The 17,727-nt window shown below is 36.4% G+C and overlaps 1 protein-coding gene across 2 annotated transcripts in view; it reads left to right on the top strand.

Annotated features, from left to right (window-relative positions):
* LOC306852456 (unconventional myosin-Id-like) overlaps positions 1 to 17,727 on the top strand; it is a 66,615-nt gene that overhangs the window by 30,928 nt on the left and 17,960 nt on the right. The window contains exons 17-21 of one of the 2 annotated variants that reach the window (XM_079389309.1): positions 6,082 to 6,305; positions 7,318 to 7,456; positions 7,545 to 7,649; positions 7,772 to 7,885; positions 14,695 to 14,849. In XM_079389309.1, the coding sequence (XP_079245435.1) occupies positions 6,082 to 6,305; positions 7,318 to 7,456; positions 7,545 to 7,649; positions 7,772 to 7,885; positions 14,695 to 14,849 (737 nt within the window). Of the gene's footprint in view, positions 1 to 4,986; positions 5,024 to 6,081; positions 6,306 to 7,317; positions 7,457 to 7,544; positions 7,650 to 7,771; positions 7,886 to 14,694; positions 14,850 to 17,727 lie in introns of those variants that run through there. The other variant, XM_079389310.1, reaches the window with a different exon arrangement.

Here is a 17,727-nt window from a genome sequence, read left to right as displayed (position 1 = left end):
TCTGTCTCATAGTCTCACCAGACTGCTACATTTATGAGCAGACACGTATCAAAGTGTTAAATCTGTGCTTTTACTGAATCAGAGATTGATTGTTTGATCTTTCGTATAGATTCAGAGCTGGATAAAGGTGTCATCCTGACACAGGTTCATCTTGGGTTCCCTAAGGGGAAAAAAAAACATATTTGTGGGAATGTTGTCAGTGTATTAACCACATTGTACACCTCCAGGCAATAACCGAGTGTCCCAGCAGAGCTGATATCACTTGTCAATCTTTTGTGAGTGACAGGCGCTAATGTGTTATTTTGCACAAAAACCAGCTTGGTTGGCCCTAAACACTGAAACCAAGGTTTGGATCATCTTTCTTTCACGCACAATCCCTTTATCAGCATATGGCAGACTGGTTTGACTTGTGCCAAGTCTGCCAGTTTTGCCAGCGGTTCCAACATTTGTGCCAAAGTTTCCCAGTGATGCCAATTTAAAAATGCTACTGCTGGTTTCTATGAATCTCCTTGTTTGTAGGCCTTTGAGTTCTGCTGCCTCTTATTCTTTGTCTCTCATTTCTCAGTGCATAGCTCATGGGGATCCATTTATCTTTCATCTTTCTCAAGCTCGTAAACCAAAAGAACCACCAATCCCCAATCAATGCTCAGTTATTCTTCACCTCCCACTTTCTCCTCACTGATTTCCTGTCTGTCTCACCCCACCACTCCTTCACAGATTCCCAGTCATTTTTCTGTGCCATTGCCTTCCTCCGCCCCCTCACTCCACTGCCATTTCTAAGCCGTTACGCTTTAGTGCTTCTCCCGTAGGTGATGAAAATACCCAGGATCCTCTGCTCTGCCAGCTAGCTCCTTTGGGCAGATGCAAGATGCCGTGCTGTTTCTCATTGTATGACCCTCTGTTCAGTTCATCAGCTAGATGTGGCTTTGAATGGAGGCGATTTTGAAGCAAATCGGATCAGCTGTACAAAACACAAACATCGAGTGACTACATTATTCATGAATTTCCTCCCTTTTAATTAATATTTAATACGTTCAAGCCTCAGCATCCACATCGATTGGCCATGTTAGTTGTGGTTTCTGTTTTGAGATATGCTCTCTGTTTATTTTATGGACTGAGTTAAATCCCATATCACTAATTTCTGAACAGATTTAATACTACTTTCCAAACACAATGTGGATTTTATTGCATTTGCTGAGGCAAACAAACGCTCAATGCACAGAGATGTCAGACTGTATAAATCTCCTATATTTTCTCCCATAAATCCCTTATGCCTCCTATAGGGTTGATTGTTTTTGCTCAGATCTATTCTGCAGCAGCATCTTCCTTTTGCTTTGTAGGATTGCAGTGGTAAGTGAACACTATTTTACAGAGCAATTAAGCATCTTTTACTCAGCATGGTCAACTGGGGCTTTTTTCCCCATTTTATACTTGCCATATAGGTTTTTTTTTATGTACGCCTGGTTTTTGATGTACGATTGCAATATCCCCATCCTGACGGCTCAGGAGACAACAGTTAATGGGGACACGCCATCACTGGCAAAGTGGGAAATGTAAATGTACTGCATCTAATGAAGGTGCTTTACCATTCTGTCCTTGAAAAGAGCCGTTTCAGATGTTCTCAAAGTCATTCATCTGGCCAAATAATAAAGGAATATATCAAAATATCTTTCAGTACTTTAGGACTGAGAGTAGCAATATTTTGTCTGAATTTTTAAAAGGACATACACTCTGATTCATTGAATCAGTTGTTGACTCGAGAACAGCCGTAAGCGGATTAGTCAAATTTGCAAATGAATCATTGAGTGCAAATAGTTCATTCACAAATTTGAATATTGATTTCTTGATTTCAGAATAGTGAGAAACTATGTTTTATAAAATGTAGTGGAGTAAAAACTATGATATTATGTTGTGGAGTAAAGTGAAGTAAAACGTTTCCCAGATGGAAAAAGAAAAATTCTTTATTTAACTTTAACTTAACTCAAATTAAGTATTGTCTTAAGCCAGTAAGCAGCCACCTAGCAATCACCTAGAAAACCTTCGAAACCACGCACATAACAACATGCTGCAAACGTGCTAACATATAAGCAAATGCATAGCAGCACCCTAATTTCGCACCACTTGCATTTTATTCAGAAAATATAAACATTTTGAGAAGTATTGCAACAGTCAAATGTAAAGATAGTGACAGCTGCAAAAGGAGCCTTGCTGTTATTTGGCTGAGAAAGTGGCAGCACCCCAACATCTACCCCAGACACACACACACTCACACTAGTCCAACAATCTGCCAGAGGACACAGAGAAGATGGAGGCTTCCATCACCAAGTCAATGGTTTGCCAAGCACATGGTATTGATTTATGAAAATGGCTCCTTTTGTGTCTTCCTCCCCCACCATCTAATGGGGTTGTCTGTGGTTAGGATCTTTTGTGTATGCGTTTAACTCTGTCACATACCCTGACTGTGATTCTGTCCTGCCAGTGTGTGAAATTGTGTGTGTTGAGGGATTGTGGGATTTGCCTGCCTGCCTCTCTGATAAATGATAAGTCAGTTCACATTTGTCAGCCATCTGTAATTGCCTTTTGACACCTGATGACACATCTGAATAGATTCTGCTAGAATTTCTTTGTCCAGTTTTCTGCAGGGTGAGAGATTCAAACAGCATCTTTTTTATTCATTTTTACATTTCACCTCGATAAAGAAGCTGTTTGCACAGCAGTTACAGTCATTAAAATACGTAGATCTTATCCTGTCACACTCTGTCTTTTTAATCTTTTTTTTTTTTTGGCAGCACTGAAAAGAAAATTAGAAAGGACTTGAAAGATTTATGCTTTATTTATTACATGAGACTTATTTGTCTTAGTTTTCTCCAGTTTGGCTTTGAGTATGGAAATCGCTGCGAAGAGGTAGTATTGTGCTGGGTTTGTTAAACGCTGATCAGATGAGATGACTGGGGAGGGGGGTGGGGTGAGTTGAGGTCCTGTTATTGGCCTGATTTACCCACATTCCCCCGGGTGTTGTCTACTACCACTATCCTCTCTAAAAACAAACACAGACCGTCTGTCCGCCCCACTGTTTTAAGCATTTCCAATGTCATTAGCATGGACAGTGCGAATGTGCAGTCAGCATCAACTCTCTAAATGAACATGTATTTATATATGGATAAGCTTTTATGCTATAAGCTAAAACTTAATAATATCACCGTGTCTTCCTCAACTTTAAGACATTTTATTTGTATTAAAGTTCTAAGATAAAGCAGATAATGGATCCCCTTGTCTTGTTTCTCTCAATATTTAAAATGCTTCCAAAATATTTCCATTAGTCATCACTCTTACTTTATCTTGTTTATACATCCCTTTAATCAATGTAATAAACTTTTGTTGAAAGTCAAAGAACACACTTTTCAAAAATAAAGGGCCGTAACAACCTATCAAAGGTCTTTTCAGTGTGAGAAGTCTCAGCATTTTTTGCTTTTTTTCACTCACCCTTTCACTCAAGTTCACTGAAGTTGTTCCAAACCTGTGTGAGTATCTTTCTTCTATTGAACACAAAAGAAAAAAAAAAACTTTTTGGAGCAACTTGAGGAAACAAACAGTTGTTGGTCCCATTTAAATAAGACATGAGTAATGCAAATAGGAGGAGTTCAAGAGTCATGCCAGGCTCCCGCTCCTCACTGACTCAGACCTCACCTTTTCCAGAGTTCTATTAACACACACATGTCCCTTGTCAGCACTCATCAACACCCCTACAAAGCACACATGCACACTGCCATTCACTGTCTGGCCTTGTCAAGAGAACACAGACTCTCTTACCTTTCTGAAACTGTCCATAACTCCTTGGATTATCTCTGATGCTGCCTCCTTTTTCTCTAGTGGAATCTCCTGGTCTCCACGTCATAAACACAATTTGAACAGCTCAGGCTAATTTCACTCAGACATTCTGCTATATTGGTTGTGATTGAAATTAAGTAGATTTTTTGTTAGGAATATTTGTAATAATGGGTATTTATGGAAGCCTGTTTCTGCCACTGAATAATTTTTTTTTTAAAAAGGTAATTGCAAATTTTTATCTAAAAGTTCAGACTTTTTTCTTGCAATTTCGACTTTACATCTTGCAATTCTGACATTTTCTCAGAATTGTAAGATATAAACTTGCAATTTAGATTTTCTTTCTCAGAATTGCGTGATATAAACTCGTGCAATTGATATAAACTTGCAATTGCGAGTTATAAAGTCAGAATTGTGAGTTATAAACTTTTTTTTTTTCTCCTCAGAGCTGGACTTTATAACTTGCAATTACGAGTTTATATCATAATTCTGAGAAAAAAAATGTTTTATTAAGTAGCGGAAACAGGCTTAAATAGGTAATTATTTGTTAATAAACAATTATTTGTTAATTTGACATGTTGAGAGTTGTCTGTTCTGAAATTATAAATATTATAGTTAACCCTTAAAAATCCATGACTAAGTGTGCATTACACACAGTGTATAAAGGGTGTTGTTTCTGCAACTCATTTAAATTTACATGCATTTACTCACTGTACATGTCTTGTAGTCAAAAATTAATTCAGAATCGTTTTCACCCTCTTGAACAGAAACAGTCTAAAAATATCTGTTCAGATGTTTAGCCTGACAAAAACAATGGGTTATGCAATAAACATTTTCTTTATTATGTAATATGTAAATTTTGACATTAAAATAGCAAATTATCATCAGCTTCATTTCTACCCACTTTAGAACCAGAAATTATAATTGTTGATAATAGTAGTAAAAGCACATTTCAAACGGTTTTAAACCCAAAATGCAAATCTGGGAAACATGCAGCATTGTAAGGATTTGAAACTGACCCTTCAACCTCTATTTAGCAAAGCTAATTACCATTATGCACTCGAGAGTACATTATAATTGATGCCTAATCAATAATATCAATAAGTTATTCTCTGAATTGCGCTACATTTCTTTCAGACTGATTGATTGGTTTGTGTTTAGAAATGACAAGTGTACATCATGTACATCACATCGGTTGGGTGATGTACTCTGGTAGCAGATTTGCTGAGTATGAATGTGGAGCCTTGCTGTATCTTCACTCAGTTCAGTCACAGTAGCACAGCAACTCAAAGGCAAGTTCTTCCTTGAGGTCAGTGCTAGCACACAGGCAAAGACTAGAGACCATGAAGGGAGACTCGCCCACACTATGGTGCTGATTTGTATTTTATTTAAAAACCTTTTATTTTAAACTGAGCACAGTGTAATGCATGCATGAGGCATCTGTGGTGACACTTCAGGCCAACAAAATCAGCATTCTCATAATATTTACAGTACATTAAGACTACAGTACATGAAGTTTAACCATGTTTATGATGCCAAATTTGCCAGACATAAGGCTCCTTTCACTTCTTCCCACCTCAATGTAAAGTGGGTTCAACATATGGTAGGGATTTTTACTGAGTACTGAGCCACTCAAACAGCTCCCCAGAGGTCCATTATTATCTATTATTGATGTCTAAGACAAGCCTTACACCCTTGGAAATGCACTTTGGGTGCCACAGATCAGATTAAATGTATCATTAGCTATATTCCTAGCTATATTCCACACAGGAGCAGATGTGTTACAGTATATATGGCATCATGGTATACTGTATCTCTACCAGGGGTATTCTCATACACAAATAAACATCATAAAATTGCTATATTTAGACTTGAAGTAACAGAAATACTTGAAATTAAATTATGAATCTGGATGCAAGAAAAATGGTTACCGCATTCAGCTACAGCTAAAAAATTGATTTGATCAGGTTATCGTACATTTTTTTTACTTTGTACTTTTTTTTTGTCTTATGTCTAAAATTTTAATAGTAGTTAAAAAAAATGAATGTCATATATATTTATTGTAGTCCAAATAGCAGTATTTTAGTCAAATAGAATTAAGATTTATTCAAAAAATGTTATTTGGCAAAAATGTAAAAAGCCATTTCTGAGTAAAAAATAGTTTAATTTGTCTTGAGAGAGTCCATATTGTGATATTTAGATTAGGTTACAATATTATGATCTTTCACACTCTCTTTCTGTCACTCTTTCACATAGGTATGGCGTGGGACACTGGCCAGAATGCATTACCGCCGCATGCGTGCCGCCCTCATCATCATCCGGGCATACAGAAGATACAAGGTTAAGTCGTACATCCGCGAGGTCAACCGACGCTTCAAAAACGTGCGTGGCATGAAGGATCATGGCAAACATGTGAAGTGGCCCACACCGCCCAAGGTTTTGCGCAAGTTTGAGGAGGCACTGAGGAACATCTATAACAGGTCAGAGTTACAGAAGACAGGAAGTGGACAGGCTCACTGGTGCTCTGTGTGACTCATGGGGTAGTCCTGTATGACTCCAGCTGTGCTCCATTAACGTCAGCCGTATGGCAGGGGACACAGTCTGGCCTAATGTTACCATAACAATGTAATGGCTCTGACTCACTCCCGTGTTTCCAGCTCTTTATCATTGTTGGACAAGTAAATGTTATTTTTTTGCTATAGGCTTGTGTATTTCTTGGGTCTTTAAATAAGGAATGGCTCTCTTGCGTTCAACAAGGCTATTGTTGCTGCCTGAAGCACTAATTGATCTTTGGATCAAAGTCTTGTTGGAGATGTATTCACAAGAGCCTTAACACAGCTCTGACCCTGAAAACGATGTAGAAAACAACCCAAAAGTCAAATTAATATTACTGGTGTTGCTGTGTTCTAGTCACCCAGCTAATGTATTAGCTTTTTTGGTATTTTATGGCATTTAAAAAAGCATTTTTTCAATACAAATTATATTATCAGCATAACAGCTTGAACCTGAAGTTAACATGGATTTCATTTGGTTTGCCCCCTTTTGCAAAAACTGCATGAAAAGCTAATAAATAATTAAATCACGAAAATGTCAAATTAAAATAAATAACAAATTTAAAACAATAAAAATAAACAAAATGCACTCAAAACACTGCTAAAAACAAGATATTATATATTTAAATATTTTAGTTTATATGCATGTTGTGTGAAAACTTATGTCAGAGTCGTGAACATGCAAATATTTGTAATATTTCAATGGGTATTCTCAGGGGGTACTTTTTTACTCATGTTTTTGGATGACGCTTTTTTGTTTACACTTTTTAAAACCAGAAAACTTTCTGCTCATTTTTAGGTTTAATTCAAAAATTTAAATTCCATATTTCCAATGTGGTTTCAGTATATTTATGTTGAGTTTTTAAGCTACTGTGTACATTACAATTCATGTCGCAGGCAATGGCTTTGTGTTTATGATATTTATTTAAATATATTTTAGATGGTGGGCCTGGACGATTATTAAAGATCTGTCTCCAGAGGAGATGGTGCAGATCAGGGCTAAAGTGGCCACATTAGAGTGTCTGAAGGGACAGAGAGCAGATCTTGGCCTGCAGAGATCCTGGGAGGGCAACTACCTGGTTAGTGTTTAAAACCATCTGGTTTACAATAAATGATAATACATTTAGTTTACATTGTTTGACACAACATTTTTTTTTCTATTCTTAGAAAAAGGACAGTCCTGGGACAGCATCTTCCTTTACTATTGTTTCCAGTGATCTGCAGAGGAAAGATAAGTTCATGAGAGTCCTCTTCTCCTGCAATGTCCGCAAAGTATGTCCTTCATTATATTCGGTTGAGTCCTCTCTGACTGACAGTTATGGGAATCATTGCTGCAGTATCAGATGTTTGCTTTGCATGTAATGTTAACCTATGCAATATCATTGTCTCAACAGATCAATCGCTTCAATAAAGCAGAGGATCGAGCATTGCTCATCACTGATCGCCACCTCTACAAAATGGACCCCGTTAAGCAGTACAAGCCCATGAAGAGCATCCCACTCTATAATGTAAATATCTACCTTTTTGATATCATAAGTTGCATTTACACAGCAGCAGAATATAATTGTCAGTCATATTTGGAGTGCAAATGCAGTTTGATGTTTAAAGAGAGTGACAATCACATTCTTTAATTCTAGAAGTCACAACTGAATTTTAAGAATGGTTGCGATCAAGAATTTATTTGTTGATTATTCAGATTGTAGTATTGTAACAGCTTACAATTTTACATATTTTCCTTATAGTTAAATCAAACTGTATTCTTTTTATATCCTTCCGGGGTTTATAAAGTCTATTTTAATCTGTAAACCTGAAACATTTCATCCTGTGCTAAAGCTGGTAGAACATCTAGTCTTTTCATTCATGGCCACTTTACATAACATAGCTTCCATTTTGCTTGAAACGGCTCACATTTTTTTTTTTTTTTTACTTTCTACTCATACTCATACTAAAATGTAAGTCTTTACTGTCACTTTTGATTAAAACATTGCATCCTTGCAGCATAGAAGTATTCTTTCACAAAAATATCTTACTTTTGAACTGCACTGTAGGTTGTTTTTTATGTAAATAATTAAGGTAACACTTTAGTGTAGGGCTATTAACTAGTTGCTTATTAGCATGGCTATTATTAAGATATTGACTGTTTATTAGTACTGATAAAGCACATATTCTGAATGATCATATTCTATATCCTTAATTTTACCCAATACCTAAACTTAACAACTAACTTACTAACTATTAATAAGCAGTAATTAAGAGTTTATTAAGGCAAAGTTCATACAACCCGAATTCCAGAAATGTTAGGTTTTAAAAAAAATGTTTTTTAAAATGAAAACTAAAAGACTTTCAAATCACATGAGCTAATATTTTATTCACAATAGAACATAGAGAACATAACAATTGTTCTCTATGTTCTAAAACAAATTTTACACTTTTATCTACTTAATGAGCTCATTTAAAATTTGATGCCTGCTACAGGTCTCAAAAAACACGGGGGCAACAAAGGGCTGAAAAAGCAAGACATTTTGAAAAGATTCAGTTGGGAGAATATCTAGCAGCTAATTAAGTTAATTGACATCAGGTCTGTAATAGGGCTGCACGATTGACAAAAATCATAATTGTCGATTATTCCCTTGAGATTGTAATTGCGATTATTAATAACGATTATTTTGAACTGATTTATGCCATTGTTTGGAGCTGCATGCCATATTTTTATATAAAATATATATTTTAAAAAAGGCTGAAATTTTTATATTTTAAAAAAGGCTGACATTTGAGGCATTGAGCCTCAAATGTCAACTATACATTGGTTTGGTTTCTTCTTTAAACAAACAAAAAAGGTAAAATTATGCATGTTATAATAATACTAAAATTGCTAAAAGAAAAAGAAAAATGGTTTACTAAAGCTATATACTGTATATTTCATTTACAATTAAACAGATGAAATTTCAAATTACAGTAACATGTTACAGTATTATCAGGGCTCCAGACTAACATTTGAGAGCAGTGGCACCAGCACCTGATTTGGTAGCACTGAACATGTAATATTACAAGTTTTGTCTCTTAAAAATGCACATTAGAACAGGAGCTTGAGTTCAGAGTAGCAGGAGCTTGAGTTGGGATGCAGATGTAAATTTGATGGTACCATTGTGAAAACTGTAACAGCCTCATCTTTTATACATAACCAAAAGTACAGCACCTCATTACCATGGTAAAAAAGTAGCCTAACGATATGGTTTCTATGGTGTTTGCATTGAAAAACAGTAGCCTAAAGACATTGTCAATAACAAATCCACATCAACTGATAGAATAATTAACAAAATAATGTAATTATATTCCATTACTCCTTTAACATATTTAGTATATTAATAATATAATAATACTCAATATGAATATCCTACATTTCTGCCACCGTACCATTGTTACCGTTAGTGTTACTACAGTAAAACTATGGTAAATGTGGGTGATTTGTGGATTGAAACGTCATCTAACTGGATCGTTGTTGCACTGTTTCTGCTGCTTTCTGCATCAGCGATTTATTTGGCTTTAAACTAGTTTAAATTAAAGAGACGTGATTTGTACTGGAGAACTCTACGCTTAATGTCTTTTATCCAGTGTGTTTGAGTTTGTAAAACCCCGAGCTGCAAACACCTCTTAAGCACACAGAATAATGCAAGTGGGCATTTTTAATTGTTTATTTATTTTTGTAATCGTGGCTTTGAACGATTATGTAATCGTGGCATCCATAATCTTAATCTCGATTAGAAATTCGATTAATTATGCAGCCCTAGTCTGTAACACGATTAGCTATTGAAGGGATGTCTTAGAGAAGCAGAGTCTCTCAGAAGTAAAGATGGGCAGAGGCTGAAAGCGTCAGACGACACTGCATCACTCATCGGCATGATTCTGTCATTGACATTACTAAATGGGCCCAGAAATACTTCCAGAAACCACTGTCGGTAAACACAATTCACCGTGCCATCTGCAGATGCCAACTTAAGCTCTATCATGCAAAAAGGAAGCCATATGTGAACATGGTCCAGAAGCGTCGTGGTGTCCTGTGGGCCAAGGCTCATTTAAAATGGACTGTTTCAAAGTGGAAAAGTCTTCTATGGTCAGGCGAGTCCAAATTTGACATTCTTGTTGGAAATCACAGATGCCATGTCCTCCGAGCTAAAGAGGAGGGAGACCTTCCAGCGTGTCATCAGCGTTCAGTTCAAAAGCCAGGATCTCTTATGGTATGGGGGTGCATAAATGCATATGGTATGGGCAGCTTGCATATTTTGGAAGGCACTATGAATGCTGAAAGGTACATAAAGGTTTTAGAGCAACATATGCTCCCCTCCAGACGACGTGTATTTCAGCAGGACAATGCAAAACCACATACTGCAGCTATTACAACAGCATGGCTTTGTAGTAGAAGAGTCCGGATGCTGAATTGGCCTGCCTGCAGTCCAGATCTTTCACCTATAGAGAACATTTGGCGCATCATTAAATGAAAATTACAAGGCAAGATTGGGACCAAATTCCAACACCAAAACTCCAGAAACTCATAACCTCGATGCTCAGAAATCTTCAAACAATTTAGAAAAGAAGAGGAGATGCTACACCATGGTAAACATGCCCCCGTCCCAACTATTTTGAGACCTGTAGCAGGCATCAAATTTGAAATGAGCTCATTTTACATAAAATTTAAAAATTTCTCAGTTTAAACATTTGTTATGTTATCTATGTTCTGTTGTAAACAAAATATTGGCTCATGTGATTTGAAAGTCTTTTAGTTTTCATTTTATTCAAGTAAAAAAAAAAAACGTCCTAACGATTATTCTAATTTAAATCTAGTAGAGGGAGAGGTAAGTTATGAAAGTGACTCAAAATGAAATTTATCACCAGTTTTATGGTTTAATTTCTTAATCCAACAGAAACATTAAAGGGTTTTATTGCTATGTCCAGTGGGTTGAATATGATATAGCCTATGTAAGTAAATCTCTGATTGCTTTCTGAATGCTGGAAAAGAACAGTTAACATCTCTTGTTTGGGAAAGGTCAATGCTCAGCTGAACCTCTCCTGCCCCTCACATTTATTTATTGCTCCAGTGTCACAGAATGCACAGGTCAGGGAAATGGATAAAATGATTTATGTGACAGCTAACACCTCAAAGACAAAAGGATATCAAGGACACTGATTGCATTATTAAATGGTTGGGCAGAAACCGTGTCCTAGAAAAACATTACTGAGATATTATCCCAAAAATAAATAAATAAACACCATGTTAATCTCTTCCCCCCCCCAAACAATCCACTCTGCAACTCAGCTACGCTCCTCCTCCTTCTCCTTCTCCACCGTTGTCATGCCAACATCCCAGGGGATGGGGTTGTCATGGTGACGGAGCAGGAGGGGAGATCAGCTGATGTCTAGTATTGTTCCGGCATGTGCACAAATTTGCCTCCTCTGTGTGTTCCTTCTGCTTGGGCTTGTGTGTGTCTTCACACTTCTGTAGGCTTTCTTTGTTTTCATCCCTTCTCTTCTGTTGAAGTCTCTATTTTCTCTTCATAGATCTCTTTATTTTTGCTTTATTTTCCTGAATGCTGTTTGTTTGGTTCATTTATCTTGGCAAGATAATAAGAAATGATAATAAAATTGCCCAGTATTACTATAGAAAGGGAAGAATATATGTACCTTATTGCAGTGGTTCCCAATCTGAGCACCCCAACAACCCCCCCCCCCCCCCCCCATATATATGCATTGATTTTTTTTCTTAGAAATGCCCATTTTAGTTAACAGTAGTAGAGGCTTAAGTTAGGATTCAGAAATTTGTGCTCATTATCAAAAACTATAACATCTGTAAAAATTGAAACAACCTCATTATACGTATTTGTATGAAAAACAGTGTTCTAAATACATTTGGTATGCACAAACGCTGTAGCTTAATCACAAAAATACTGTAATTATATTCCATTACTCCTTTAATATGTTTAATGCATATACATTAATAATATAATACAATTCTATATAAATATCCCACATTTCTGACATAATACCATGGTACCATTAGTGTTACTACAGTGAATCCATGGACAATGATGGCGATTTGTAGATTGAAGAGCCTTCTGACTGTATTGTTGCGCACAGTGTTTTATCTGGCTTGAAAATATCATTTGTGTTCTTTGCTGAATTCAAGCGCTTCACAGTGGATTTCACAGTGTTGTTTAGTACTCGCGTGACTGAGATTCACCAGCGCGTAAACGCATCTGCTCTAGGAAAATCATGTTGCACTGCCATTTGAACTTTGGCAGTGCAACATGCCCACCCTTTACTCTGATGCTCCCTACCCCAGGTTGGGAATCACTGCCTAATAGTTCACAAAATCCCACTACATGATTCTTACATAATGAATCTTTGACTAAAGGGCAGGAGCAATACAATTCTTTCAATCACATCCAAACACAGGAAGTCAGTGGTAATGTGACTCATTCCCTACTGATTAGAGAGACCAGGGGTGCCTGATCCATATTTCCACAAGCATTATGTGCATATCAGGATATCACAACCTGTTCTGGCCTGGTCATCAGTGTCATGTTTGACATTTGTCTTTCGTAACTGTTCTTTAAATATTTACTCATAAGTGACAAATTGCTCATATCGTGCTTTTCGTAATGACTGTATTATCATTTGGTCCTAATTTGGTCACACCAGCTGTCGCATCCTGCATCTTTTATTCTGTGAGACCATCACCAAGGTCTTAGATATGATAGAGATGGTTTCCATCCAGCCAAGCTTTATTTTAAGATAAATGAGATAAATGGTATTGACAGTGTGGTGTGGAGTCCTTGGTTTCTTAATCTATTCAGTTAGTGATTTTTGCCCAAGAAAACTGATCCATGGGGGATTTATTTCCCCCTAGCTGTTTTACCCTAGCCAGACTGTGTTTGTTGAACCCTAACTCTAGAGATGAAGAGGATGAAAGACAAAGAAATTTTACCTCAAGGAAACTGCATCACATTTTCAAGTGTTTCATCTTGATAAGAGCAGTTGTGTATGGAGGCTTGCTATTGTTTTTGGGTCAGATATAGATATCTGGAAGTCTGGTTTTAAAATGAGGTCTTGGAAATGTAATGTTTATTTATGTTAGTTTCAGATATTTTTGAAGAAAGAATTTGTCAAGTGATGACCATGAAAATGAATGCTTTAGACTAAACAAACAGCCTAATAATTTTTTACAGAAATCTTTTCAAACATAAAAAATCATACATTTTTGAATTATGAATGTTTACTTGTATTTGTTTTTCCATTTCCATTGACTATTTATTGATTTTTCTTTTCTTTTTTCTGTGTTTTTTTTAAAGAGACTTGCTAGCCAGTCTTTGTTGGGGTCCTTTCTGTCTTTGCCTGTGTTATGTTTTTCTTGTGTAATTGCAACATTTATTATTATTTTTTATTCTCATTATTCTTATTCATTCATCCATTTTGAAAATGAAATTTTATTTATATATTGAAAGAAATATAAACAGTTGAGGTGTATTGAAGTGCTTGTCTGCGTGGCATTTTAAATGCATTTTTTGCATATAATAGAAATAATATAACCTCATTGGTCTATGCAGTCTGTTCTTGACACCTGGTTGAATTAAAACTCAAGGTCCCAAACACCAACCCACCACAATCAAACATCTAATAATCCATGTTATCATGACCCCCATGTTTATTTATTGTTTATTGTTAACTAAACTAAAACGTTTTTGTTGATTTAAAATAAAGCTGAAATAAAATAAAACATTAGATAAAAAATTTAAACAAATAAAAATTAAAAATGTAAAAAAATAGGAAAATAGATTTCCTAACTAAAATAAAGTTTCAGTTGATATACTAAAATTGCTAAAATTAAACAGAAATAAAAATATATTAAAGCTGAATATTAATAATATTAATATTTTATTAATATTAATTAATAAAAAAACAGAAGTACAAAACAAAATTACTAAAACTTAAAGTAAAATTAAAACTGAAAATATAAAAATTTACAGTAATTTAAAATGTTAATAAATAATATATAAATTTATACTAAAACCAACTGGTTCTGAAGTTCATCTGCGCTGGAAGTAGTGTCTCACCTTGTTTATTGTAACACAGTAAATTATGATTTGTTCCCACACCTTAATGTACCAACAGATGTGTAATGTTTCCTGCGAGTGCACCTTCAAAACCCAGGGCCCTTGTTTGCAGCTTCATGATAATGAGAACTAAATTATGGCAGAGCTTATTAGTGCATGCTTGCCTGCTGTGTGTCTGTTTTAACTCGCATCGCCCTTTCTTCCTGTCTCAGGTGACCGGAGTGAGCATTTCCCCTGGGAAAGACCAGCTGGTCGTCTTCCACACCAAAGACAACCGGGACCTAATCGTGTGCCTACAGGGCATGGTGCCAGCGGGGGACAGCCGCATCGGAGAGCTGGTTGGGACCCTGCTCAGCCACTTCAAAAGGTGACACCGACAGGGGGCGCTCCTGAGAGCAATTTGGGAGAGATAGCAGGACTCTGGGGACGGGGCCAGGGCACAAAAGGCTAAGAGTGCCAACCATGATAATTCATCCACTCTCTTGTCTGCAGTGCCAGTTCAGGGCGTTTAAGGACAGAACAGCCTGCTTAGCCCTGTCGGATTGGTACCCCCTATGGCTTTTTATGAAGCGGGAGAAATTAAGTCTTCTAGATTTGAGAGCTACTTTAAGCTCACTAGAATCAGCCAAATGATTGCACTAGAGCTGAGCATGGTAACAGAGAGGAGATACAATATTTTCTGCTTGATGTTTGCTAAATTATGCCCTGGTGTGTCATACTGTGATGGCTGAGAGGTTACACTCCCTGAAATCGATGGGCGGTAGACACTATAACAGGCCGTTTGGTGATTTTGGCTTATGAATCAGAAAAATGAGATGGACTCTGAAGGTTATCTCAGGGTATGTAAAGTGTGTGTCTGTCTGTGTACTGAGATTAGAGGAAAGCCAAGAAATACGGGTAAGATGAGGGCAGTCTGAATGAAAGTTTCCAATTTGTGTGTCTGTGTGTCTGTTTGTTTTTAGAACTAAATGAGCCTGGCTGACATGGCCGATTATGATTTAAAACTCAAACACACCATTTGAGGGCTGCAACCTTTAAAAAAATGCACAGTAATCCAGTTAATGAACTTTCAATTTCATATCTTTTTGATTTTGCCATTATTTAGCCATTTTTTTACATTTATTAATTTCTGTAATTATATAATTTTATTTTTGAATTTGTATTTTAAAGGCTGAATTTTAAGCAGCCTTTACTCCACTCTTCAGTGTCAGATGATTATTCAGAAGAGCTCAAGAAACATATTTCTTTTTATTATCAAAACAGTTGTGCTGCTTTTTTTTGTGGATACTGTGATGCATTTCATGGATACTGTGATGCATGTCAGAATCTTCAAAAGAACAGCATTCATTTAAAACTGAAAATACCTCGTAATATTATAGATGTTATTACTCTAATTTTTGATCAATTTAATGCAAATCTGCTGAATAAAATCAATTAAGGCTTACTTTAAAAAAAAACACCTGACCCCATTTACATGCAGTTTGATTTTAGTCAGACTAAAACAGTACTTTATCCTTTAAAATGGCTGACTTTTCAAACCTCTAGTCTGATTGTTTTTTTGGTTTTTTTTTGTCAATCTAGAAGTGTGACTATGTCAGCTTTGTCCGAAATGTATGTGCATTAGACTTGTGGCTCCGAAATACAGAGGCGATGCTCAATGTGTATTTAATCCTTCAAATATTCGATTACGCATTGTATTGTGTTCTAGGCCAGTGACGGAAACTACTTGCCTTAAAAGGATGCTTCTCTGCTTTTTCTGTAAATAAAGCCCCTGTATCCCCCGAGCAGAGTGTTTTTTAGAAAACACCTTACTAACATTTCGCTGCTAATGACCTGCAGCCGTAAGCTTTCTCTGGATCCATCCATCAGCATGATCCATTCGCCGAACAAAAGGCCAGACTCTGAGGCTGCTGTATTCTGCTGCTTTCCTCTCCCTGTAGATCTGTACTTAACCTTTATCTCTCCTCTGCTGTCCTGCACAGCAGCCTGAGCACTAGCTGCCGCAGAGAAGACCGTTCCTTCCTCTCTCAGTTCACGTCCTATTGCGATTTCAACAGTGACGCCTAGGAAAGAGCTTGCATAGCAGCTTTTGAGAGTTAGTACTAAATTGTAGTCTGTTTAAATCATTTTCAATTAAACTGACCCTATCACAATTATGCATGATGTTGCTGTTAAGTGAATTTGGATCTCTAGGCACATTTTGCTGAGGTTTGACACTGAACTGGTTTGACTTTTCTGCCAGAGTGTCCTTACGGGAAAACTGCAGACGTAACTGTTTCTCCTGTGCTATGAATAGATCGGAAGAACATCCCATGTATTGAAAATCAGTCTGACTGGCACAGTCTGTGCCATATGCGAGTAAAATCATAACCCTCCTATCTGCATTAAGAATGTTGTCAACAAAGTCTTTGATAACTCATTCGGCTCTACATAAATAGAGAGGATTATTTCTCTTAAGTGCCCACTTTCTCTCTCAACATTTTTATTTTTCTCTGAATCTTGCCTTGTGTTTATCCTACACCATCATTCATCATATCTCACTGTTTGTGGCAGCATAAATATAGAAAATCATAATCATAAATGTAGATAGCCACAAATGTTGAGTAAAATAGTATTTTTATTTATTACTATTTAGATTACATTTATTTATATTTCAGCTTTAGTTTTAGTGTTCAGTTTTAGTTTCTGTTTATTTCCTGTTCCAGTAATTTTAGTGCTTTAGCTCAAACTGGCAACATTTCTACTTTTCAGTTTAACGGACAATTTTACTAAACTGGACAAATTAGCGCAAGAGTGCAATTCCAAAACTGGGATGGGCGTGGAAATTTCTGCGGGTGATTTACTAACAATGTACAAATTAAAGAACACAGACAGAACATCTAATTTACATATCGACCAACGCAATATACCAAGTGCAGCGCAAATTAGTGTACATGCGAATAAACAATAAAGAAGTAAATAAGCCACAGTATGTTGAAAAGAACCGGAGGCTAAAAAATTTAAGGTTGCAAGAGGTTTTGATAGAGTTGGTATTGTGTGACTCCTAGTTGGGGGTTCCAAGTCATCTTTTATTTCCTGAAGCAAATTAAAAATAACATGGCTTGGCAAATAATATGTTTGATAATGTGTGGAAAAGTCCTCTTCCTTCTGTTCTCTGCGGTGCCTTCACCTCACAACAGTAATTGCAGCCATTTCAAATGCAAAATAGTTTAAGACATGCTTTTTTGGCCGTTAAATAATGGTGC

This window comes from Barbus barbus, assembly GCF_936440315.1.
Source record: "Barbus barbus genome assembly, chromosome: 32".
Taxonomy (NCBI): Eukaryota; Metazoa; Chordata; class Actinopteri; order Cypriniformes; family Cyprinidae; genus Barbus; species Barbus barbus.
This window is presented reverse-complemented; position numbering and strand designations above follow the sequence as displayed.